This window comes from Amborella trichopoda, chromosome 13 (assembly GCF_054954075.1).
Source record: "Amborella trichopoda isolate Santa Cruz 75 chromosome 13, AtrichopodaSantaCruz75HAP2 v2.0, whole genome shotgun sequence".
Classification (NCBI taxonomy): Eukaryota; Viridiplantae; Streptophyta; class Magnoliopsida; order Amborellales; family Amborellaceae; genus Amborella; species Amborella trichopoda.
In genome coordinates, this window is record NC_142348.1 from 49,889,100 (window position 1) to 49,915,878 (window position 26,779).

At 36.0% G+C, this 26,779-nt stretch overlaps 3 protein-coding genes across 5 annotated transcripts; 2 read left to right on the top strand and 1 right to left on the bottom strand.

Moving 5' to 3' along the window:
• Positions 1-6,607: 6,607 nt before the first annotated feature.
• On the bottom strand, positions 6,608-9,259 carry LOC18445981 (oxygen-evolving enhancer protein 1, chloroplastic). Its single transcript, XM_006856107.4, has 2 exons — positions 8,964-9,259; positions 6,608-7,525 (listed from the first exon to the last, which is right to left on the bottom strand). The coding sequence occupies exons 1-2, from the start codon at positions 9,201-9,203 to the stop codon at positions 6,770-6,772; spliced, it is 996 nt and encodes a 331-aa protein (XP_006856169.1). The 5' UTR covers positions 9,204-9,259; the 3' UTR covers positions 6,608-6,769.
• A 4,087-nt stretch (positions 9,260-13,346) lies between these two features.
• On the top strand, positions 13,347-18,236 carry LOC105421564 (mitochondrial import receptor subunit TOM6 homolog). 3 transcript variants are annotated; one of them, XR_016048402.1, is made up of 3 exons: positions 13,347-13,539; positions 14,698-17,601; positions 17,684-18,236. XR_016048402.1 is itself a non-coding variant. In XM_088856798.1 (2 exons), exon 2 carries the CDS (start codon positions 15,285-15,287, stop codon positions 16,818-16,820), a length of 1,536 nt encoding a protein of 511 aa, XP_088712924.1. In that variant the 5' UTR covers positions 13,347-13,539; positions 14,698-15,284; the 3' UTR covers positions 16,821-18,236. The 3 variants fall into 3 exon arrangements, 2 of the variants coding, with proteins under 2 accessions (XP_088712924.1, XP_011627727.1); XM_088856798.1 differs by having other exon boundaries at positions 14,698-18,236; XM_011629425.3 differs by lacking the exon at positions 17,684-18,236 and having other exon boundaries at positions 14,698-15,014.
• Positions 18,237-19,751: 1,515 nt separating this feature from the next.
• On the top strand, positions 19,752-22,144 carry LOC18445978 (pentatricopeptide repeat-containing protein At2g22410, mitochondrial). The gene has a single exon (XM_011629469.3). It carries the CDS (start codon positions 20,100-20,102, stop codon positions 22,002-22,004), a length of 1,905 nt encoding a protein of 634 aa, XP_011627771.2. The 5' UTR covers positions 19,752-20,099; the 3' UTR covers positions 22,005-22,144.
• The last annotated feature ends 4,635 nt before the right edge of the window (positions 22,145-26,779 follow it).

Below are 26,779 nucleotides of genomic sequence, written 5' to 3' on the forward strand. Positions count from 1 at the left end.
AAAATTCTTGATAAAGAAGTGGTCTCTCTGAAGGTGCAAGTGATGCGGTCTCTATCTTAAATTCGGGCCTCGGGCGTTGTCTCTCGCAACCCAAGCAAGCAATCCCACTCTCTTTCTTCTCTAAAATCCCTTTTTTGTAATCTCTCCCTTTTGTCCCTGCAACTCAGTATCTCTGTTTCACTCACTCACTGTGTAGGCCACTATTCTCACAACCAAAGTACCTCAAGCCAAATGTCGACACTCTCCCTCTATAATATATCCCTCACTTCTACTTCTACTTCTACTTCTACTTAGAGAGAGAATGAGAGCCACTATTTTTCCACACGTGGACGTCACCATTCAGGATTGAGATTGAGATTGAGATTGAGATTGAGGTTGAGGTTGAGGTTGCAGGTCAAGTGCTGATAATTTGTGGAATTTTATAACGAGAGGGCCACTTAATTTATATATATAGTAGGAACGAAACTGCCCACGAACTTTTCCGTAATGACAACCATGACCTCACGAACTTTTCTCTAATGGCAACTATGACCTCACGAACTTTTCCGTAATGACAACTATCACCTCACGAACTTTTCCGTTCGCCTGGCATTGGACCTTCGTTCATATAGGATGCATGGGCTTGGGCTTGGGCTAGGACCTCGGTTTGGCGATGGCCTTGGGCTTGAGAACCTCATTTTTGTTTGATGACAGGCGCAAAAATGAATTGATGGACTTAATGCTCTTTTTTTTTTCCGAGTTTTCGTTTGAAATCATCGTGCTACTCCAAAAAGTGACACTTTTAGTTCATTTATATGTGGGAGTTAACATCCTTAAAGAGTGCTTGCATTTAAATGGGGTTGCAAATTGTTAAATTGTTTACTTGCCCCTTGTTTTTTTATTGCATAAAAGGAGAATAATACAATTAAGAATGGCAACGGGCCGAGCCAACAACAAATTAAAAAATAAAAGAAAAAAAAAAAACTCATTTTTCAATTTTGAGCATAGTATGCGTGCTCATCAACGATATGCTTACTAAAGTTAAATTATTTACTTGCCCTTTTTTGTTTTTTGGTTGGTTTAATGTGAGAAAACGTTGCCCATCTTTCGGTACGATGTCCGTTTGTTTAAAAAATTTGGAATTGGTGCCTACAGGGTTCAACTTGCTACGCCGTTGGATATTTTTACTCCACTTGCTTTCTCAAAGTTTGGAAATGTGATTTGAAAAATTCAACTTGCTTTCCCAAGTTTGGAAATGTCATTTGATAAATTCTTCAAGGAGTTATTTTTGTAAACAGTATGTATCGCACCTTTGATGAGAATGCTTTGTCGTTTGATGGAGTACTCAACAATATCACTCAAGGTTCAAAACGTCAACTCGTACTCGGGCCCTCGAGAGGCGATTTACTCGGTCGAGTCCGAGTTCTTCAGCCCAATCAAATTTTTTTTTTAAAAAAAGAAATTCACGTAAAATAATTACGTATATATAATGAGGAGCACCCAACAGGACGTGGGATCCAATCTCCAAACCTTTTAGGTTGCGATTTCTATTTTTATGGGTGGCGTATTATTTTAACTCTGTGTTTTCTTAGTGTATGGGTTTATTTGGGAGTTCTTTTTTTTCAAAACTCTCTTAAAAATATATATATTTTTACTCTGTATTTCGTAATGGCTTGGACTTATATTTTAACTCTATTTTTATTAATGGTGTGGTTTTATTTTAGAGTTCTTTTTTCCATAACTCTGTTAAAAAATATATTTTTTAACTCTATATTTATCAATGGATTGGATTTATTTTGGAACTCCTGTTTTCATAACTATCGTTAAAAAAAAATCTTGTCTCTTTTTTCACATGCTAATGTTGTTACCTCTTTGATGTACAAAATGAGTCGATGATGGCGAAAGAAAACCACTTATCCGTATAGGGCTTTTGAAGCTGATTTCAAAAGCTTCAAAACAAGCAAAAAATCTTCTCATTTGGTGCAAAAATAAGCAAGAATAATGAGGTTTGGCGAGAAAAAAAAACGTGCATAGAACTCTAAAACCTAAAATTTAAGGGGATTAAACTTGATAAACACGAGAATCATTAGAGGGCTTTTGATGATAACTCCAATAGATTGAAAAAAAACCCACAATCAATCAATTTCGTAGATAAATAAAAAAGAGCGGAAGAGATTGACGGATTTTTTTAAATAGTGTAATAAAGAGCAAAAAGTACCTTGCCTTGAAATCAGTTTAGCTACAATTTTTTTTGAGGATTCCCTTTTATCATGTGTATAGGGAATCTAATGATGTAACTGGTATTCTTGCAAGAAGGGGTGTTGGTCTCTCCTCGTTCATGGTTTCCGGAAATGTTTTTTTTTTTATTAATCTCCTTTCATTAATAAAGTATATTAATGTTGTTAGAAAAAATGTCACGTTCTAGATTTTTACGGGAAATGGTTCTCAAGTTTGAGTAACAACTAAAAGAAACGGATTTATCATGCTATTCTAGACAAGTTGCGAGACCTAGCAAAAAAATCTCCAAGGAGAGGTAATTATTTATAAGGGATCTTCATTACAAGCAAACGTATAAATGGGCATAAAATGGCTTTAATATCAAAAGATTAAAAATCATTTCGAAAATTTGTCATGGAAAAACATTAGGTGACCCAGAAGGACCAAAGGTTTTGATTAGGTCAAACCATAGTTATCAGCATCAGACCCAATTTGTGTTGGACCAGTTGAATAGTCAACCAGTGCTTCGCTGCTCTGATCTAGATTAAAAATTGGATGTAGTAAAAATTAGTGAAAACTATTGTTTGAACCGTTTTGACCACCAATCTTATATGTCGTTTTTAATCGGTTGGATTGTCCAAATAAAGTGGGCAACTTTTTTATTAATATATCATATATTTTATACTGTTACTCATATTTCTAATATTTTAAAATTTAGTTCATGAGCTGTCATACCGATTTTGATTAGATTAGACACCTCACAAATTCAAGACAATCTGATACCGATAACACTAGGTCAAACTGCTAGTTTCTTGCTCACCCAAAACAAAACAGCTAGTTTCTTCTCATTTTTTTTTTTATCAGTGAAATGTAAGTCAAAACACTTAAGACGGTTTATTGGAACCACAAACCATGTTATCCTATACGCTTTAAATGGTGTTTAGTTTTCGCCAAAACTGGTAGGTGCTCGTTCGATTGTCCAGCAGAATCAAGTTAAGCCTTTGCGCATATTTGTAAAGTGAAAAAGATAAAATGATGTATAATTTGGCACTCTTGTAAATCTTTTAATGTGGATCAGTATCTCATAAAATTATAAATTGTTATTTTCCTGAAATACAGTAAATTTCATGGCTGCTTTTATGAAAATTTAATTATATAAGTCTTATCCTTAAAATGTTTAGTAATATATTCATTTTAACTGATGGATTTTAACTGGTCCAGTGATTAGCCTCCTTTCAGTTTGGGGCTTCTCGAAGCCATTGGGGCTTCTCGAAGCCAAAGACTTCAAGAATAAAATTAGCTTTCTCGTAAGAAAATCAACAGGCGCTATATCGATGACTTTGTATAGATATAATATTAGCTAAAATAGTTTGTGCTCCTACAAGAATATATTATCCTTTTACTCTCACGGATTAAACCCACTCTAGGAGTATTTTCAAGAACTTTAATTGAATGGATTCTCCCACTTGGTCTTCTTCTCTCGGACCGAATGCTACTGCAGGAGCATAGTTATGCTCCATGGATATAAATGTCCAGGGTATGATTTTAAAATCTGTATATTTTTTGTTTTTGGAATTAGGGGTGGAATTGGACACAGACTCGACCCTGGACCCAAGGGATAGATCCGATCCAAGTCCAGGTATGAGTTTAAAAATTCGATCCAGCAAGTCGGGTCCGGGTCCATTAATAATTTTTGGTTCTCAATATACGAAATATATTTAACTATAGTTAAATATCTAGATATTTAATTTTTGGATCAGGTTTGGTACATTTTAATTTTTGAGTTAGGTTTGGTTGGATCTGGTACGGGGTCTGGGTCCCACGCTATTTGGGAATGACATAAGATAAACCGAGGATTATCTAAATATTTTGAGGTCACAAAAATCCCCAAGTGATTTGGGAGCATGATTTGGTCCAACGGGACCACTACATTGGTGGCTAAAATTAAATGCATCTTGGACTCTCGTCGTTTTTATTAGATGGGCTTTACTACCAAAATGATACTGCTCTCTCTCTCTCTCTCTCTAACTTTCAGAGGCAAGATTGGCAATGGAACCTTGTGTGTGATTTTAAGAGCTCTAAAGTATAATGTTAATGAGATTGATTTCTTTAGCTCCCAATCCCATTGCCTTTTGTTAACGTCAAAAATCAACCAATCTCTCTCTCTCTCTCTCAATATACACACACATGAGTAAGGTCGGGACTGGTTGGGTTTGGTTCGGTCAACTTGGATTTCGACCAAACCTGAGTAAGTTTAGGTTAGACCAAGACCCAAGTTGGGTCTGTGTCAAATGGATCCGAACTCGGGTTTAGAAACAAAGGATATGGGTAATGATTTCATGCCACCGTTGTATAGTAATATGATGCAACAACTTTAAAAAACTATCTTATGACCATTTGTTTGATCCAAAATTTGATATATATACTCTTTTCATTTTAAAATTTGATATATATACTCTTTTCATTCTAATGATCGATCACAAAAAAAGAAAAAACTGAAAACACAAACTAGAAAGTAGTTTTTTAACCAATTAACATAGGACGTTCATTTGATGAGATGCTTAGATCTAGATGTTAGAAGGATTTTTTCATTTCCAAATTTTTTGGATGGGTTTATTATCATTAGATGAACAATGTTAAAAAAGAAAAAATGATTTTGAATTTATAAAAGCTAAGATCTTGAAATTCATTTTTGAAGGAGAATCATTTTAACCATATTTAAGGTTCAAGTTGAACTTTTTTTGGGGAGATTTATTATTGAGATGAAAAGAGTGTGTGTGCAAAAATTGGGATCATATAAATACCACAAACATGGTTTTCTAGAAGTGTCGTTGCATTATACTATGATACAACTATTGCATCGGATCATTGCTATATATATATATATAATATTTTATGATACATATTTATTATATATTGGAAAAGGTCTATATAAGGACGAAGCTCTAAACAATCAAATTCAGATGCACATTAAAAATTTCTGAAAAAAATTTGTTTCGATGTTCAAAAATCCTCAAATCGATCATCTCAACCTCAAAATGTAGGAATTGATAAAAAATTGGATTTCAAGTCCTGAAATAATGCATCTTATAGTGCAATGTTTGGACTGTCAAGTTTCAAGATTTTCTATTGTTCAAAAATCTCTTTGCTCTACAGTATGTTTTAATAAAATTTATAAATATATATATATAAATAAATTTTCAAGTCATCACAAATATTTTCAATATTGAAACAATATCTTTTGATATTGTTTAAAAATATGCTTTATTTTGATTATTTAGAGCGTCAGCTTTATACAAACGGCACCCTTATATAAACTTTTCCGATATTTATACACATGAATATACCGGGTTTGGTCGAGTCTATGTCAAGTAGTCCCAAACCTGAACCGTTGGGTCTTTTGTCGGGGTCAAAACCTGCAGCTGGTTGGTCTATGGGTTGACCGACCCCATTCCCACACCCCTATCTGTTAAAAAAGAGCATGATTTGTTCTATGTATGGTGTGTTTGGTCAGTGGAAGAGGACAAATCCCGCTGTTGGCCAAAAGTGAAAGCCGCCCGCAAACCGATCGAAATCACGCGTCTGACCGGATGTCAAACCGGTAATGTCACAGAGAGAGAGAGAGAGAGAGAGAAACGATTGAAAGTGTTAGGTTTTCTTATATTAGGTTCTCTGAAGGTGCCCATTTTTTCTTTTTGGCTGATCAAGCCAAGCGAAACCAGCCAATAAGACGGGTCATATGCTAATATGATCAAACCCTTTTTCTTTTATTCTGGACCAACCGGCAAGGCACCCAATGGCCTCATCCACTGTTCATAACTATGGGCAACATACATCTGCAAAATCATTGATGACAATAAAAAAGTAGCTAGAATAATAAACAGAGATCGGTTCAACAATGAACAAGGCTGGGGCCATTGAATATAAAAAACAGAAGAGCTGAATATTAGGAGCATCTTGTTCTTATTTTAAAGCTTCGGATACGGGTTCCTCATACAGGGTTTTTATGTTTTGTTTTTTTGAACATCACCGAATATACAGATAGGCTTTTGCGTGGCGTAGTGAGTTCATAAAAACGCTTGCTGCTTACATGATTAAAAAACCCGAGGGAACTCAGGTTTTTAATGGCCTTGAACAAGGAATCACCCCATAAGCACTCGACTCACTATGTGGACTCGCATGATTCCCAAATACCCGATAATAATTTTTTTTCCTTTTTTCCTACAATTTTTCTCTTCATTCGCTTCGAATCAGCAAGCAGTATTGAGAATCTGCAAGCCGACTCACCCCTGCCGATGCCAGCCTTTGTTGCACCAGATTCCTGATTTTTTAAGACTTATCCAAAATATGAATGCAACACAAGTCTTTGTTCTTCTCAACAATTTCAACAAACAAGAGTCCTAAACTTTGGTTAGTAGGGCTCAAACTTCGGTATCAGATATTTAAATTAGAATGCGGAAGAAAAGCTTGGGAAATACAAAATGAAGATCATACCATGTACATATACAGCAATAGTTTATTTCTATCAAAAAGCATTCAGGAAAGGGGAAGGGGGTAAGGAGATTAGAACACTTTACTCAAGCTGGGCATACCAGATCCCTTGGATCTTCACATCCTTAGGGGTCTTCGCCCCCAAGTCGGTATCCGACGGCTGGATGCTCTCGAAAACTCCAATCACCTCACCGGATTCTGGCTTGCTCTTGGTGACACTGAGGGTTATGTTCCCAGTAGAGGATGCTGTGTTCTTGATGTTCTCTTTCTGGAGCTCCTCATCATCTCCTCTTCCTCCTGCAGGCAGGGCGATCGCGTTATCGTATCCTGTCGACCCACCTCGACCCTTAGGGTCCAAGAATGACGAGCCTCGGTATGAGGGCACCAAGAATTGCCCTCCAAAGCGTTCGGGCTTCCCTGAAGCAACAAGTTGCTTTATGGTGAAGAGGAAGGGCACTCTCTCTCCTCCGGGAAGCTGCACTGTAACCGCTGCATAGTCGATGCCATCTTTCTCCTCAAACTTGACTGTGCCATCGGGCGAAACCTCAAAGGGACCCTCAATCTCATCCAGTGTGTAAGTGAGCCGGGTCATGAGCTTGGTCTTCTGGAACTCCGGAGGAGCGTTCTTGTTTATGCTCTCGGCCTTGACGGTGAAGGAGGTTGGCTCCAAGCAAAACTTCTTCATGTTGTATTTGCCTGGCTTGAAGGCAAATTTGTCGACCCCGCCATCGATCGCCGGGCACTGGTTCGCGGTGCCGGTGCCCTTGACCTCCGTGTATGTCTTGCTCTGGATCTCATCGTAGGTTAGCCTCTTGGGAACCCCCTCTGCGTTAGCTCCCTAGAGGAAAAAAATAGAAAAACGGAGAATGGTCTCAATATACTTGGCTAAGTTTACCACTGATAATTGCACTAAATATAAATGGTCTCCATATAATTGGCTTAGGTTTAGCACTAACATGTCACTTGTAGGGGAATCCAAACTAATGCATCAAAAATATGGTTAGGCCTTAGGTTTAAGAAAGACATAAGAGGAGAATAATAGATAGGAAGAATAGGAGATTTTTGTTTTCCCCTTGCACCCTGCACGCTTAGAATTTCTGCTATTCTATTCTATAGTTAGAAATATTTAGTTATTAGAATATTTTTTCTAATAATATATGAAATAAGAATATAAGAATTTCTATTCTATATTTTAGATATTTAAATTGAACTTAATTTGTAATTATATTTTTTAATTCATTTTTATTTTTCAATTTTAGAATTGTTCTAATTTTAGAAATAATATATAAATATAGAATGATAGAATATTAATCCAAAATAGAATAGAAATTTATCGAATGAAATAGCGACTTACACGGATTTTTTTATTTTTATTTTTTCGGGAGTGTATTAGAATAAAAAAATGATCATTTATAAAAGCACAGATTAGATTTTGAGTTCTTAAACATTTATATCCGACTATCCAAAAATTGGAATGCCTCCTTTCAATCTTATATCCGCAGTTTTTTCAAGTACATATTGATTACGTTTAAATTTTTTCCTTCTTTTTTTTTAGTTGGTCCCTAGGTCTGAGCAGATAGTTACATCCCAAAATGCGAGGACTTAAAAATACTTTTTCGTTGTATTTTACTTGAGGTTATGAATGTGAATGGTAAAAATTATTTTTGACAATAAAGAATGAAGAAAGTGACATGGTACACGAAATAGAAAAGAGCAATTAAGTAATAGAGTATGGGGATTAATTAATAGAGTATGGGGATCAATTGTGACTCAAAGGTAAATGGTAAAATCACAATGATATAAGATTGCAGTTACTTTTCAATGGCTAAACTTTGGCTTCTACTTGAATAGATTAAAAATCAAAGACCAAACAAGTCTAGTCCTTCCTAAAAATCAAGAGAGTCCTACAACATAGAAATCAGTAAAACATGCTTAGAATCATAGAGTTATCATTTGCCTGTATTAGGCATTTGTAGGGAATTCAAAATTTTAATTCCACTACTTAACAAACAAAAAGAGAAACAAAGAGATAGCTCTCTTTCTCTCTCTCTAATCCATCAATATTTTGAATCGTTGGCAAAGAAAAAAAGCCACCAAGTGATGGGTCTCTCTCTCTCTCTCTAAAATGGGATTGGAATTCTAATCTCTCTCTCTCACATCAAATTTAACTCATTTGCAAGAGAGAGAAAACAACCTAGTGATGAGTGTCTCTCTCTCTAGAAAATGTTATTGAAATTGTAGAGATGTTGATAACAAAGGCAAAAGAAAGAGCATACCGCTACCACCAAGGCAGAAGTAGCAAGAGCAAATCCGGCTAGCTTAGTGGCATCAACACACTTGTGAGCCAATTCTCTAAGGTCCTCTTGAATTGAGCAAGTGAGCCTAGCACTAGAGGGCTCGAACCCAAAGGCCTTGCAAATTTGAGAAGAAGACCTCAACTGCAACCCATTTCTACTTGACCCACCAAGCTTGGTGGGCTGCATAAGTGTGGCAGCAGCTTGGAGTGAGGCAGCCATTTTTTCTCTCTAAACCCTCCTCTCTCTCTCTCTCTCGTCTCTCCAATGGAGGTGGTACCCGTATGAAGAGAGAGAGAGAGTATTATTGTGAGAGGAGTGTAAATATGGATAAGGGATAGGATAAGAGATCATCTCATTGGTCCATCTAAACTTTGGTTATGGTTCCTGGGATGCCACGTGACAGACCTTGACAATACTTGCTCTTATCAAAGAGAATGCCTATCTATGTACCATACTGTTGCATGCAACATCCAAAATATAAGGCTGACATTTACACATACCACAAATTTATTTTTATTTTATCGAGTGCATATTTTATTTTGTTTCTGTCTTGTTTCTTTTTATTTTATTTGTTTTAGCTCCATTTCCATTTTAGACGATGGGCAATAGGGGTGGTTGGCCCAGCCTAGCCCTAAAAATTAGGTCGGGCTTGGGCCAATGACAACTAGATTCGGCCCGATTTTTTTTTATTTTTTTTTGTTTCTTTTATCTAGCCCAGCCAATACTCCATGCCTAGATAAGACTAGGGCTTGGCCTGAGTTAGGGCTTTTTTTTGGCCCTATTAGGGCAGGCTTGGCCCTATAGCGATCAAAGCCAGTCGGGCTCCATCGCAAGCCCTACCCTCTATTGTCTATAACAACAAAATGAAATTCAAATTATTTATTTTGATAATAAATATTGTATAGGAGTGTGTTTTATTATTGTTAGGCATATAAAACCTAGAGGTTTAAGTGCCAATTGGCTAAAAAATAATTCTCTGCTCAACTTGAGTGTAATAGTATATACTCATATCCAACATACCCCAAGGATGAGTGTAAGTCAGATGATGATGTTGAGTTAGATGAGTTGGAAAGACCAAAAGGGATAAATTTTGAAATAAATACATTTTTAAGAATTTATGCATGGTATCAATAGACTATATGATAAAAGAAAGTAGACTTAAGTGAGTTGGTTATATGTGGCGAAGGGCTAATACAACACCTATTAGGAGGTACAAGTTAGTTCAAGAGGAAGACTAAAAAGAGATATGAAGTACACCCAAAAGGACATGGTTGGAAGTAGTGAGAAAAAAAATATAAAGACTTATGGCTTCATTGAGGCTATGACCCTTAATAGAACATAATGAAAGATTAGGATTCGTGTAGCTAATCTTAATTAGTTGAATTTTTTTTTTTATGATGATGATGATGACTCATAGCCAATATCTATGGTCCATTACAAGCCTTAGATAGTGGGAGATGCATCATACTTCACCCTATTTTTTAGGTAGATGTACTTTGCCTATGATTTAGTAGGAACCATTACTTGGCTCTAGTGCCCAAGGATAAAAATGGATGTTAGAACTTGGATACAGATAAATTCTATACTAACATGCATCATAGTATCTAGCCTCATGGTAAACTAATGTGAATCTAATAAGAAAAGCATACAAAGAGATCATTTATCTTTTGTACGAGAGGCCGCAATCATTTTTATCTTTTAAATTTCAAAATGGGTGGCTGTAAAGTGGCATTGAATAAACATAAAGTTCCAAAAAAAATTCTCCGACTTCGTGACTCACCCAAAGCCATTAATTTGCGATCTAATAGGTGAGAATAGTTGCAATCTCCTTGTAATAAAGATAAATAGTCTATTTGTAGATATCCAATAGGGACCCTTTGCTTGTGTATGTCTACCAAATACTATACTCACATAGGTTATGGTATAGGATGCCGGAGTAAACTAGTTAGCATTTAATAAAGCATACATAGCGTAGTTGGGTAATTAGAATAGGATCCCACTTGAGGTGGAAGAACGATGTGGCCTTATATCTCTTTTAACCGGTGCCATGGTAGAAGAGGTAAGTTGTGTTAAGTAGGCAGTTAACGTGAAACTTTGTACTATAAAAGATGATATAATAGGATCCTACTTATGATAATATATACAATCAAATAAATGCAAATAGTCGAATGATAATATATACAATCAAATAAATGCAAATAGTCGAATGCAACATGAACATTGTTTCGAGAAATAGAGTTAAAATAAAAACGAAATGCACTAATACAATATTTAAGTGGTTCAACGAAAGGGGCTCTATCTATAGACACGACAATGTCGAAATCAACTATTAAAGAAGTTACAATTTTGATTTAAAAGAGATATACTTATCTCCTTAAACATCCGTAAAACTTCAACAATTTTTTCTCTTAAATTTGGTCTCCTGATTGAATAATTTCTTCAATCAATGTTCATATGTTCCATGATTATATTGCAATTGAGGAGAATCTTAAGTACCATGATGTTTTTTTTCTCTAGAAATGACATCTAATCAAATCTAAAACATACTAGAAAACTACATCTCTCTCACTTGATGAACATACTTTTTTTTTTTAAAAGAATTCTCTCTTTTATAGATGGGCCCAAAACATAAGTGGTCAAGTTGATGTTGTGCTAAAACGATATCCGGGGTTATCCCAAGTTGATAAAATCCACAAATCATGGTCCGAACCGTAAAAAAAATAATAGGAGCCAGGCATGGCCAGTCTTTTTGGAGCCCTAATGTTCACCCCATCTCTCTTAAATAAAGGAGAAGTATACCGTTCACAACATATCGACGGGTGGAAGGGTACACAATCACCCTTTCAATGGTTGAGATCTCACAAGGACAAATCCAATGGCCCAAACTTAGCCTTATATTTTCTTTTTTAATTTTACATTTATATATAAAAATAATTAAAAATAGTTTTCAATATGACAATGACCGAAATATACCTAAATTCATTTGGACCACTACCGCTTATTTGAAATATTTTTTATTATTTTATTCAATTCAACTTATAAAAATGAGGTTGTAGCTAAAATTTCATATTTATATCATTTTAAATAAAAGTAAAAAATTAAAAATGAAATTCAATTTTGGCCCTTTGACGAGACTGGTTTAATCTGAACCCTTAGAAAGTGTCTGTGCACCTCTTTTTAAACCTGTGCAGCATGTGGACGCAATACCACCCCTAAATAAATAACCGAGTCCCGGCCTAAGACAACAAAGAAGTATCAATAACGAACAACTTTATTATTCCCCAGGGAAAATAAAATAAATTTATTTTTTACTAGGATTAGAATCTCTTCTTATTATATTATATAGTAGAAAGTGATTCTTGATCATCTGGTTAGGATCAATCTAAACCAATTATTTTGTATATGATTCAACGTAAAGCAACATGTACTGAGGTTTATGCGCAACTCATTCGGATCACGAGCTAGAGAACAAACTAGATGCTTTTCCCAATAGCAATAAATAAAATGGAAGTATACCATCCACTATCTAAAAAGATCTATCATACCAACCCTAAATAGAAATAATCGAGTCCAAGCCTAAGACAACAAAGAAGTACCAATAAAAAAATATATTTTTATATCTAATTATAGAAGTTTAAACTCTTAAAAATGGTTAAAATTAAGTAAATCTATAAAAATATCAAAATCTTGAAAATGGATGGTCTAGATATTGTATTGTAAGATACACTATTTATGGGATTCAAAATCTTTATTTTTTTCATATTCATATATCTTGATATTGAGATGATCAATTAGAGGGGTTCCTCAATATTAAAAAATTATTTTTCAATAGATTTTTGAGATGCATATATAATTCTACATTTTAAAGTTGTAACCTCATATAAATTTTTTTTCATATATATATATATATAGTCAAAGCTTCTTGTAAACCAGTTGGCTCGACTACATGAAACTTTTACATATATATATATATATATATATATATATTCAAAGCTTCTCGTAAACCAATCGGCTCGACTACACGAATCTTTAATATTGATGGTAAAACTTTCGAATTCCCTAACAAGTTTCACGCCGGAAAATATACAATTGTTGAGTGTGAGCCATCACGGTCAAATCAATGATTTGAACGGTGATTCAAACGGCCCCATCTTACTAATTTGGCTTGGGCTGACATATCTCAAATATTCACCGTCTATCCATTTAATCAACGGCGAGAAACCAATGATCATTTGTTTTCCTGATTCGCATCATTTTGTACGGAGCGCTTATTAATTCCGTAGCCCAAAATCGCCAAACTCACGCGGCAGAGATTTTGAGGAGGGTTTCTGATATTTGTATAGAGAGAAAATTAGGGTTTATCAAGGAAGTTGCAGAGAAGGAAGCCATGTTTCTTGGAGCCATTCCTCGTCGCCCTGATAAAGAGACTGCGTATAAGCAGTTGAAGTCTCATGTCACACTTTTCGGTGCATTTGTTCTTGCAGTTCGGGTCGTTCCCTATGTTCTCCATTTCATCAACAAAGAAAAGGAGGAACTCAAGCTCGACCTTTGATCGGTAAACCCTCCCTCTCCCCCCTTAGGGTTTTTTTTTTTTACTTTTCTCTCTCTGAAAGAGTATATGATCTCAAAGCTATGATTTTTTATACTTATTCATCTCTCTCTGTTTTATGCATATGATTTCAGAGCTATGATGTTGATTCTTATGTATCTATTTCTATATCTCTTTACTTATTGCTTTTTTCTTTCCAAAACGGGATGAATTTCATGGATGTACTGTTGGATTCTTCTGTTTCTCGTTGTCTCCTTCTTCATTCTTTGCTTTTTCTCTCCCAAAAGTCTAAATTCTTTTAGTTTATATTGTTGAAATGCTTGATTCTTGTGCATCTATGTCCCGAATTAGAATTTGCGGCTTCTTTCGTAAATCTTCTGGGAATCATGTCTTTTCTTTTGATCAATGTGTATTACAGCTACATGCATAAATACAGACATGCCCACATAAATGTATTGCATTGTGAATGAATATTTATGGAAGAAAGTATGCATAAGAATGATCACCATCTAAGCCATATGAAATATTGCTTTCTTTATTTCTTCAGAAGAAATTGAACGATGGCGACGAATTTTGTAAGGAATATCCATTGGAAATGAAAATTTCTCGGCTATACTTTATTAAGATTCTGAATTAAAAGTTGCAATGTCTTTCATACATTCGTGGGTTTTCATGAACAAGTGGTTAAAACAAAGGAAAAGAAGAACTTTGGTTTCATAAATCTTGAGTTTGATTATCTAGTTTGTCTCCCCTCAATACGAAGAGAGATTAACAAAATTGTGTGTTTGTCTCCATGTGTGTGTGTGCGTGTCTGTTTGTCTATGTATCTGTGTTTGTGCATGCGTGAATGTGCGTATGCATGCCTGCGAGCATGCGTACTTGCATTTATGTGTGTGCGTTTATGTATGTATGTGTTTTGGCTCTTTAGATTCATCCAGCTGTTACACTCTCAACCACCATTCAATATCTCACATACTTATATTTGTCTCTGGAAATCTCGATTCATCATTTCATTGCACAATAATGGCAACCAAAGAACCATGTCATTTCCTTGAATGTCATTATGTCGTACTCTATGTTCTTGATAATATTTCATTTCCTTACTTGATTGGTTTTGTCTGATTTCATATACATTATTCTGATCCTTGTGAAGCTTTGATACAGGATTCAGGATTCCACAGAGAGGAAGAGACACTGCAGAGTAGTTATCTATGAGTTTGGCAATATGTAGCACTTGTGTTCAAGTCTTTAATGTACTTCGATTTTGAGGATAACATTCACACTGATTGTTTGATACAAGAAAATCACTAGTTTATGTCTAAGAATCAAGTGATATCTTATTTCTTTGTTTATGGAAATTAATCATAGTTGATTATAGAACTAAAACAATGCTGAGTGGATGCAATAGTGCTGTCTATGCTGAAAATGACAGCATAATCTGTTAGAGCTTGCGTTAATATATCACTTCCTTATCTCTGTCATTCTTGTTGGCGCACGTCTTAATTTTATCTGCAGTCTCTGTTCCTTTCTCTCACACTCACATGCATAACATGCATGCACACATCTATGTTGTCATGAAATGATCTTTTTTTCCTTGAATTTCTTTTCAGAATTCACATTTGTCGTATTTAGGAAATGAAAGGGGATCTCTTTGAATTCCTTTTGCAGGGTGTGGGTGCTTATATCTCTTTACTGGCCTCTTTACAGTTTACACATGTGGTTACCATCCTCTTTTTGAAATTCTTAAAACAATGACTATTCTAGGTTGTTTTCTGAATATCAGAGGGCTCCCTTTGAAGCTCAAAACCTGGTTAGGAATCTATCAATTTTCTATCGAAGCCCATTTCAAAAGCCACACCTTCTCCAGTTCTACCCAAAAAACACTCCTCTCTGCAGAAGAGGGAGGCAAAGAGGAAAATGAATTGATCTTTTCTGCTACAACTATTCTCAAGGAGCATCGCTCCAAAAGCCGATGGAACTATCTGAAAGCCTCATGCCCACAAGGCTTTAACCCCCAACAGGTCTCCCAAATAATCATAAACCTCAGAAACAAGCCCCATTTAGCTCTAGCCTTCTTCTATTGGTCAGCGAAGCAAAAGCAAAACTCCTATAAGCACAACCTCCTCTCTTACTGCACCATCATTCACATACTTGCAAGATCTAGGCTAAAAAATCATGTACGAAGCCTTATATTGAAAGCCATGGTTGAGGAGCAAAGCCTTTCTCTGTCTCCTGAAGGTCCTTCTCTCTCTATTTCTGAATTGGGAAATCTTCTGGGAACACTTATAAGAACCTATAGATCGTGTGACTCATGTCCTCTTGTCTTTGATCTATTGATCGAGGGTCATTTACGTGCAAAAAAGGTTGATTGTGCTGCTGAGATAGTCCGGCTTCTCGTACCTCGAGGTCTCCACCCTTCAATTGGGATCCTTAACACACTTCTTCGGTTGGTTTCACAATCAAAAGGATCAAATGAGGGTCTGAGTTTCTTTAAAGAGATCTTTGGGAATGAAACTAGGTTTAGGGCTGGTTCCTGTCCAAATATTCAGACTTTCAACACTCTCATTCTCGCTCTATATCGAGAAGGGAAACTAGAGAGGGAAAATTTGCTTTTTGATGAGATGTCAAAAATGGATTGCAAACCAAATACATTCTCCTATAATGTTCTAATCGCGGCTTACTGTGAGAAACGAAAATTGGAGGAAGCTGTTGAATTGTGGGATGGGATGTTAGAGAGAGGATTAACTCCTGATATTGTCGCTTATAATACCTTGATTGGTGGGTACTGTGATATTGGTGATATAAACCATGCAGAAGCCATGTATAGAGAGATGACTATCAATGGCATCTCCCCAACTTGCCTCACATATGAGCATCTTATTCATGGACACTGTAAATCTGGGAGCGCAGATGAAGCCCTTCTGCTTTACAAAGATATGTGTAGGCACCATTTTGAGCCAAATGGTAGTACTATAAATGAGATTGTTGGTTTGCTTTGTATAGAGAGAAGGACTCAAGACGCCCTTGAATTTCAAAGAGAAATTGTTAGGAAATATGGGGTTCGGGATAGAGAGAGCTATGATCTTCTGATAAATGGGCTTTGTGCTGAGGGGAAGGTGGAGGAAGCACTGGCTGTCCAAGCTGAAATGGTATGCAGGGGCTTTGGCCCAAATATCCAGACTTACAGGGCATTCATTGATGGATATGCCAAACTAGGGGATGCAAATAAAGCTGAAAAGCTTAGAAAGGAGATGTTGGACATTGGACTGGTTCTTGATGATCCGTGAGCTCAATACATGTAATGCATTGCTTGTGATTTTTGGTACAACTGTCCTTGTATGTTTGTTGAAGTTGATAAGAATAGGGTTTTGGTGCCAATACTCTATTCTTGTATGTCCCATAAAGGGCGATAATCTCTACCAATCTGTTCAGGAATATGAAAAAAAATGAATCTTAAACCTTTAGAAATAGTATATATTTTCATTTACTTTGCAGTTTATCATATCGTCACTAGCTGTTGAGTTGCAAATTCATCGATGTAATACAGAAATGTATTTTCAATATTGTGGGATGCGTCTCAGATATTAAATCCATGGAAAATCAGTGTTTGGTTGACTGATGCATCCGGTGACATGCAATAAACTTTTTGATTACATATAATCCATACAAAATCTCTCTCTCTCTCTCTCTCTCTCTCTCTCAAGCGGCAAAAAGGGTTCTGTGAGTCTAAAGTCTAGACAAATCCAGGTGCATGTATCCTCTCAACTTTGTATTGTAGCTCCTATGCATTCTTTTTCATATTAGTGAGCCTGAGTATTCTTCCAACGCATTTCTAGATTGTCTTCCTGAAAGTTGAATGAAAAAATGTACGTGAAACTGTCAAAATTTAAAGGAAAAAAGGATATTTAATGATTCCTAAAAGAGCCTGAGTGATTTGATCACTCTTTTGGTTTCCTATCTGGAAATCTCAGATGAAGTGTCAGTTGATACATTGCCTCATGTCCTTGCCGAAAAGGATCAGCAGCTCGCCGGAAAACTGCAAGCCCACGAGCAAAAGCGAAAGAACCAGTACCTCCTATGACTTGTAATTCCTCTTTGTTTGTGTGCTTCATATCCTTTGCTTGAATGCTCAGGCCCCCTGCATAATCAGGTGTTTCTAAAGAGAGAAATATGATATTGAAGACGGAGTTTGCAAAGCGGTCGGCTGGAATTATGAAGCCCTGGGCTTTTCCGGCAACCTTAGAAGTATTTTCCAGCCTCACTGTAACTATGTGGTGGAAGACCAAAGCACCCCCGTCCCCTCTTGAACCAGGTGGTGGTTCGAAAGGCTGGGGGCGCTGAATGTAGAGAGAGATTGGTGGATAATAGGTGTTTCTCTCGCCCGGATTTCTCTTTACTCCGGTGGATATCAGGGCCAAGAGAATGACTGCAACTGTGGCTGCAGTGACTGCTGAGAAGAAGATGAGCTTGGGTAGCATTATGAGTTCCTTCTTTGTGCTTTGGTTTCTCTCTCTTTGCTTTGGTTATGTGTCTTTTTGTAATTTTGTTTGACAAATGGAGTGGTTGCAACTTGGGTTAGAGAGGGGTGGTTTCCTTTTAAAGGATGTAACCAAATCCATTTAGGGTCGTATTTGCTATCTTCTGGATAAAACAATCGCTTGGCATATATTAATGGAGACAAAATCCTTGAAAGTTATTTAAGCTATTGAATCTTGTCATTCCAACGCTTAATTTACACTTTTTAAGATTAACGTGCAGTAAGAAGCTAATTTAGTTTTTTTTTTTAATTTTTTTGATTTTTTTTTAAGATCTTCAAGTTGGATACCCAACTTGGGGATGCTTAGGCGAGTCCGAGCTGACCCGCCTGAGTAGTCAAACACTACTCGAGAGCATAGTAGACACATTCTTTAATCTGTAAAAGCTAATTTGATTTTCGCTTCATTTAGTAGCAAATTAACTCGACACTTAAAAGGACAATGTATGATGAGGGCAGTGAAGATTCCTACAGTACCTTCACGTTACCCCCCAGCCACCAGATGTCGACAAAAAAGTAGTGCAGAGTTTTTAATATGTTTAAAGTTCAGAGACATCACAACCATCATTTCTTGAAAATCAGAGAATTGGGATGATGCAAAACTAATACGGTGGTTATTGCTAATCTAAGTTCATAACATTTTTATCAACTTACGTGAATTGATCCATCTCCCGGTATTGGGGGTTCATTATAGATGGTCTAATACTAGCCCTTAATTTTTAAGACACATTTGATTTTGATTGGGATTGTATATTTATGTACAAGTTCACAATCACTCTTTGTCATTGGATGTGAAATTCGATAGATTGAAGTGTGTTATAGCATCTAAAAAATTTTATTTTAGATTTTATGTCTAATCAATGAGTAATCCCCAAATCCTAATTGCCTGATTTCGCATGATCAACAATAGTTTCGACCTACCTTATAGTAATGGTAAATGGCCTTATTGTAAACATTTCCGTCTTCATTTCTGTTACTACAAAGGCAATTTCCCCCAAAGTTATTTCAAGAGCAAGACTGAAGATATCATTATATCATATGACCCGGTTATCTTAGAATCAGAAGGATTTGCCCTCGGTCTTGCCCCTTAAAAATTGGAACTTGGGTGATTGCTATAGAAAAGCCTCTATATTTGAATAATAAGAAATTTAAAGCTTCAAAAGTACGGAAAAAAATTACGGATGTGGCGGATTATTGTGCGAAAGGAGGAGTTTTACAATCCTTGATCCTTTCGGATGTTCTTTTTGTTTAATCTTATTGGAATTCCATTTTGAGCAATAAAATCACATAATATTGTTAAAAAAAAAAAAAAAAAACTTCAAAAGTACGAAATTTAAAGCTTCAAAAAGCGCTGCATATCGGTTATGTAAACACTTGAAAGTGAAAAATTTAGACTACAAGATGAAAATTGTCTCATGTGGGTTGGACCGTATTACTACATATGCAGTCCATCTTAAAGATAGCTACAAGTAGGTGTTCCATTTAAAAACAAAGAAAAATAACCGTCTAAATGTTTTCTTACTAGAATTATTAATTTTTTAAAATTTATTTATTTTTCCATATTAATTATCTCCATATTAGAGATCATATTAGAGATCACATATCTTTAAAAATTAAGTCCAAAAATCCATTTCAAAAATAGATTCATTAAGAGGCCCGCATTTCTACGTATGCGGCCCTGGCCACATAGAAACCGATTCCTTACTAGATACAGTATTTTCAAGAGCCTGAAATCTATTATTTTTATAAAGGAAAGATTTTATATAAGGTTGCAACCTTAAAATGTAGAATTAAAATTTTTCCTAGCCGTTAGATTCCCGCCATAATTCTTCTCTCCCTTGTTCTCATAATTCTGATTTCAAAATCCCAGTTTCCTGGTTCAAGCTTCTCGATCTTGGAGCGAATTGTGAAATCAAGAAAGAATCACTCTAGTTTTGAGAGCCCACTAAAAACTTCGATCAACAATCCATGAAAGTTCAAGAGAAAAAGCTCTCAATTCCCAAATTGGCTCAAGGATTGGTCTCTTTGGGCCATGGTTTCCAATGCATTAAACCCCCAATTCAAATCATTTATTTATCAAAAGCTGCATCATTTGCTAGTTTTTTGCAGAGACATGAAAGATTTGAAAAAAATTCATGGCCATATGATCACAAATGACTTGCAGAGAGAAGGCTACGCTCTCGAAAAGCTTCTTTCTTTTTGTGCTGTTTCCCCTCTTGGCGATCTTGATTATGGATTCCTTGTTTTCAATCAAATTCAAGAACCCAACAGGTTTATGTGGAATACCATCATAAGGGGTTTCTCAAATAGTCCTTACCCTAAAGAGGCTTTCTTTCTCTACAAGCAAATGTTGAACCAGGGTCTATTCCCAAATAACTTCACCTTTCCTTTTGTCCTCAAGGCCTGCACTCAGCTTTCATCGATTCGAGAAGGGAAAATTGTTCATACTCATATTACAAAGCTTGGGTTTACATGCCAAATAGTTGTGCAAAACGCTTTACTTCATACGTATGTGGCCTCGGGTTCGATTCCCCTGGCTCGTCAACTATTTGATGAAATTACCCACAAGAACATCATATCTTGGAACTCCATGATTGGTGGTTATTCTCAACAAGGTCATGTTGACAAAGCATTAGAGTTTTTTACAGAAATGGAGAATTTGGGTATTGAACCAGATGAAATTACCATTGTTAGTATGCTATCAGTTTGCTCTCAAACAGGGGATCTGGAATTTGGCAGATCCTTACATTTTTGTATTGCCAAGAAAGGTATCAGAGCTGATGTTTATGTTCATAATGCTTTGGTTGATATGTATGCAAAATGTGGCCAAATCAGAGAGGCACGCCTCATTTTTGACCAAATGCCCGAGAGAAATGTGGTTTCCTGGACAACTATGGTCACGGCCTATGTGAAACAAGGGATGCTTGATCTTGCCTATCGATTTTTTGAACAAATGCCCGAGAAAAATGTGGTCTCTTGGAATGCACTGATTGCTGGTTTTGCACAACAAGATCGGGGTCGAGAAGCGCTGGATTTGCTTACTTGTATGGAAAATTCAAATGTGATGCCTGATGAGGCAACTCTAGCCAGCATTCTTGCAATTTGTGGCCAATTAGGTGATTTGAATCAAGGGAAGAGGATCCATAACTACATTTGTCAAAATGGGTTTGGCTTTAATGTCACGTTAACTAATGCTCTTATCGATATGTATGCAAAGTGTGGGAGTGTGGACTTTGCATTATCCCTCTTTAATGAAATGCCAGAGAGAAATGTGGTGTCATGGAATGTTATGATTAATGGGTTGGCCATGCACGGTCGTGGCCTAATCGCCATTGACCTCTTCAACAGTATGTTAGCCATTGGGGTTGAGCCCGATGAGATTACCTTTGTAGGCTTGTTATGTGCTTGTAGCCATGTTGGCCTCCTTGATGATGGTCGAGGCTATTTTGATATGATGCACCAAAATTTCAAGATTGAGCCCAAGCTCGAGCATTATGCTTGTATGGTTGACCTTCTTGGGCGAAAGGGGCTCCTTGATGAGGCTATGGACTTGATAGAGAGAATGCCTGTAAAGCCAGACATGGTTATTTGGGGTGCGTTACTTGGGGCTTGCAGGATTCATGGAAATGTAGAAATGGGAGAGAGAATACTTAAGACACTTATTCAGCTAGAGCCTTATAATGGAGGGCTCTATGTGCTTCTCTCTAACTTGTATGGTGAGGCCCATAGATGGGATGATGTAAAGAAAATCAGGAAAATGATGATGGACAGAGGAATAGTGAAGGGTAGAGCATTCAGCTTGGTTGTAGTAGATGGCATTATGCAAGAATTTATTGTTGGGGACAATAGGAATTGCATCTCTAGTGATATTTATTCAATTTTGAGGCAACTAACCAATCACTCAAGGGAGGAAACCAGTTTCCATACACATGTATAATGAAAGCATCCTTTCCTTTAGAATTGGAGAAAAGGTTGTGAATGTATTATTGCATCAGTGTTTATCATTTTGTATAATGAAAGAAAGACTTTTCCCTGGAATTATGGAGGAAGGCAGTGAATAAAAGAAAGTCATTTATCTTATGGAGATTGTGAATGCATCACTAAGGTTTAAAAGTTTGAAACGATGACCTCAAGGCAGCAACAACAACTGCTGTCCAATTGAGTGATGGGCTTGAATCCATTATTCGATTTTTTATTTTTCTTTGAAGAGACAAAATATTTGTTAAATTGGATTAGTTGCTCAATCTTGAGAAAGTATAGTTTATGTAAGTCTCTTAATGTTTCTAATGAGCAAGGGTAATGAGCTAATAGGCCAACCCCAGGAGAAACAAGTACTTTTGCTTTTGATCCTTTTGGTCTTAAGCTAGGAAGCTAGAAAACAAGCAGCTGATCGTTTTTATTTGTATTCCCTTGTTAAGTTTTGATCGATATATAATTGGAGAATTAGGTCCCCAGTTTTGATCTGATTTGATTGCTTTTCTCCAAAAGAAATCAGAAGAATTTATTAAATTTTTTTGTTGTGTAGAGTATGTTACAAATTCAATTGCTTCCCCAAGAGGCAAAGCAACCAATGGAACATATAAGAATATTTATAAAGAAAACATAGATTTTTTTTAAAAAAATTTAAAAGTTGATGAGGAGAACCAGTTAATTCCTTTAATTCTGCTGCTGCAATCGGGAAACCTGCCAGTAAGCATTGTTTTGACTGTATGGTTAATGTTTTATTGCACTCAATGCTCCCATGTCCACCAAAGTATTTAAAAACAGCATGCTTATTCTGGATTGCATATAAAAAAATCCTCATGCAAGTCCGCTCCGTTGTCGTAGATTGGGCTGAAATAGAACAAAAAATGGGCTTTTTTGGAGGTAATTGGCAAATTACAAACCGAATCAGCAATTCGCCTATTCCGTCTGGTTCTAACTGTCAATTTAAGTTTGGCTCAATACGTTGTTAAGTCAGTTGCTTACACGATTTTGAATTGTTTCTTTCTTTTTCTTATGGATGTCAACTGGCTTACCGACCTCGAATTTATTAATGATTAGGGGGTTCAAGTGAACTTGTCAAAATATGTGGTCTTAAAATTTATAGGGACGTGTACATGCTACTATTTGGGTTTGAAGTCTACTAGCAACACCTAGGTCAATCATGGACAGTTAAGGATTTTCGCTCCTCTCTGTCAAATCTTAGATAATTAAGGAGTTGCAAGTAAACTATTTTAAAGTCAATAAGCTAGCATAGTATTAAAAGCCATATAATTTATCCAAAAAAAAATAAAAATAAAAACCAAGAGTGAGAACCCAAAGGGCTCTCATAATATGATCCACAGTTATCATAACAACATGACCATGAGGCCCTCGCAATCTATCAACAAGTTGGATGGTGATGGAGGGGAATGGGTCGCACTAAACATGTCACTAATGGCACTGTATACTCCTACTCTTCCTCTATCACCATTCAATCCATTGAATGGATGATTATAAATCACATTGTTATTATTGTACCATGACCACATGGATATTACCAGGCCTTTCCTTAAAGGGTGTGGTTGTTTAAGGATGAGGCTCTAAACAATCAAAGTAAGGCGCACCTTCAAATGGTGTCGAAAGATGTCGTTTTGGTATCGAAAATCCATGTGATGGCGTAAAAATTTATTTATTTTAATATCTAATTATAAAATTTAAAGCTTAAAAAATAGTGTAGATCAAACAGATCTATGAATGCTTGAAAATCTTGAAACTTAATGGTTTAGATAATGCATTACATGATGCACTATTTCCAAAACTTAGAAGTTAATTTTTTTTAGTCCATGTAGTTCAAGGTCAAGATGATCGGATTTGATTTTTTGGCATCAAAACAATTTTTTGTATTGTATTTTTTCGGTGTCTCTTAATTTGATTGTATGAACATTTTCTTTCCTTAAAATAGCGAGGAAAGAATACCATAAATGGAAAATACACCACATGCAATTCACCTTGCATAAAGTGCACCACAGATATGTTTTCGATGATAGATGGTTTAGATTAACTGTGCCTGGATGGATATAAGTCAACTGGCATTGGGGAACTAAGGTTAAACTCATGTAAACTAAGGTTAATCTCAAATGTCCCTTCAATGTAAATGAGTGGTGGATGCCCTAGTGGTGTAAAATATGCCATGAGTTAGTGGTGTAGGGTAGTGATACCAAAATCACCAATCCGAATTCAGAATTGGTGAATCAGATCGGAATTGGGGTCCCGGATTCAAATGCTCCCGGATGACCGCATCTCCCCGGTTTGGCTTGAACGGGGCAGTTGATTGTAATGAACTGCCCAATTCACTCCACAAACTCTGGTGATTCCAGAGATGATGATCTGAGTCGGCAATATGCAATCCGACTTAGATCACCGGGTGCCCACTTGGCATCAGAGTTCCCTTTATAATTTTCTTCTTGAACGCTGGTGTATGGTGTCCCTTCCCCAGAGGAAAATGATGCTTAATGGATTTGATTGGTTAAAAGTGTGGCTGATGCTTGGATTGGTTAAAAGTGTGGCTGATGCTTCTTAGATCAGCTCAATCAGCTGTACTGATTTGAAAATCTAACCATGACAAGCTTTTTGCTTAAAGGAATATTTCTGTGGTTATTGCGGTTAAAATTGAACAGAAAATGGTCTGTACAATCTGTTTCTCGCTCTATATTAATGACTGTTTCTCGCTGATCAGATTATTGAGTGCATGGGACAAATCAAGACTCTCCTCTTTTAAATGGAAAATTAATTAACAGTCAAATAAGAAAATAGTATAAAACAATAAAATTTGAAAACATTGGTTATATTCTACATAGATAAGGAAGCCAAGGAACATAGTTAATTTATTATTTACAAATAGGGCATTGTTTTAACAAGAAGTTTTTTATTTTTTATAATTATGTAGTACAAAAGGCGTTCTTTTCTTTTGTGGGTGAGGTTTGTACAAGGTGCCCTACCTTACACTATACAACTATAGCACACCTTTAGTTTTTGCCAGTAGTTATATTAAAAATTTCCCGTTAGCTTGAAAATCCATGTTCAATCCTAATTATGAAAATTTTAAATATAAAAACAATACGGATTAATAAGATCTATAAACATTTGAAAATCTTGAAAATGATGGTTTAGATAACTTGTTATAAGATGCACTATTTTTAGAAATTCAAATTCATTTTTTTTTTTATATCAAAACAACTCGACGGATGATTAATTGGAAGGTTTCCAAATTTCTGAATACTTATTTCTACAAGATATTTTAGGTTTGCTTTACTCCTATAGTATAAGCCAGTAACCATATATAAATGTTTTCCTTCTATTAGAACAAACATTTATTAAAAATACCCAAACAAACGATAGGATAGACCGTTAGACCTCGGGATTCATTATTACTTAGGGTTGTTACCGGGCCCTGGTTAGGCCCAGCATTCAGCTTAGTTCCGGTTACTTGTCAGGGCCCCTTGTAGGCCGAAAATATTTTCGGGCTCATGCTGGGCTAGGAATAGCCCAGCCTGGTTCCAATCCAAAAATTTTTAAATTATATATTGGCACATTAAAAAAATTTCTCATAGTTATACAACCCTGTTTTTTTGAGCCCCCCTTATCATGAATTCGGGCTTGGCTAGAATCTAAAACTTTTATGCCCTGGCATACCTTACATGGTTCTGGACTGGGGCCTGCCTGGACCTGGCCCGATAACATCCCTACCGTTACTTCTTATATTTTAATATATAGTCCCTCGTTTTCTTCCTTTCGCTTAAAAAACCAAAAGTTAGTATCTTAATTTCATCTTTGCAACTTTTACTATTGATTCCAATTCTTTTTCAGTGTGTATATTATTCACTATGCATTTCTTTTAAGAAGTATATGCTTCTAAATCATATGGCCATTTTTTATGCAAATGGATGTTATATATTCCTTGGATAATATTGTTTTGCTTCCTTGGCCTGCATTTGAAGCATTTGCATGACATTATTTTACTAGGATAACATGGTTCCCTTGATCTTTGTACCACCATTATATGCAAGATTGAAATTCCTTGTACCTATTGATGGATGTAGAAATGGAATTTGTTCCTCTCTATTATCACAGGACATTTCATTTATACTTTATTTCATTGAAATCTCTCCATACATTCTTGAGAGAGTGTGCCTACAAGGACATGACCCACCAACAGCATGTATGGAGTGCGTCCTTAAAGGACATGGCACAAGGCATCATTTTCTCTTGCTTTCAGCTTAATGCTCAAAAGTTCTTGGTGAAATGCAGGGTTACCATCAAGTTTTACCTTTTGGTTGATGCCACATGTCTAAACTTGAGGACCTAGTTCTAAAAAATATGTAAAAATTATGGAGGGATGTAAGATGGTTCCGACAAAAATGAAAATTGTACTAATAAATTAAAAGAAATTATCATTGTTATCATTCAATTTTTATTCTAATTATTTGAGATCAGATTTACATAAATCTTGTTATACTATTTGGCTCTGTTAATGGTCATACCCTCAGTCAGGCCATAAATCACTATATCTTTTACCACTACTTCTATCCATGTCTTTTTGGGTATTCTGCTTGTTTTTTAAAAAACTTTTATTTTTACCAAATCATTCCTCGTAATCGGTGTTGTTTTAAGTCGACACTGTAGATGGCCAAACCACCTAAGTTTGCATTGTGTCGTCATCATCATCATCTTCATCCAAGTCTTATCCCA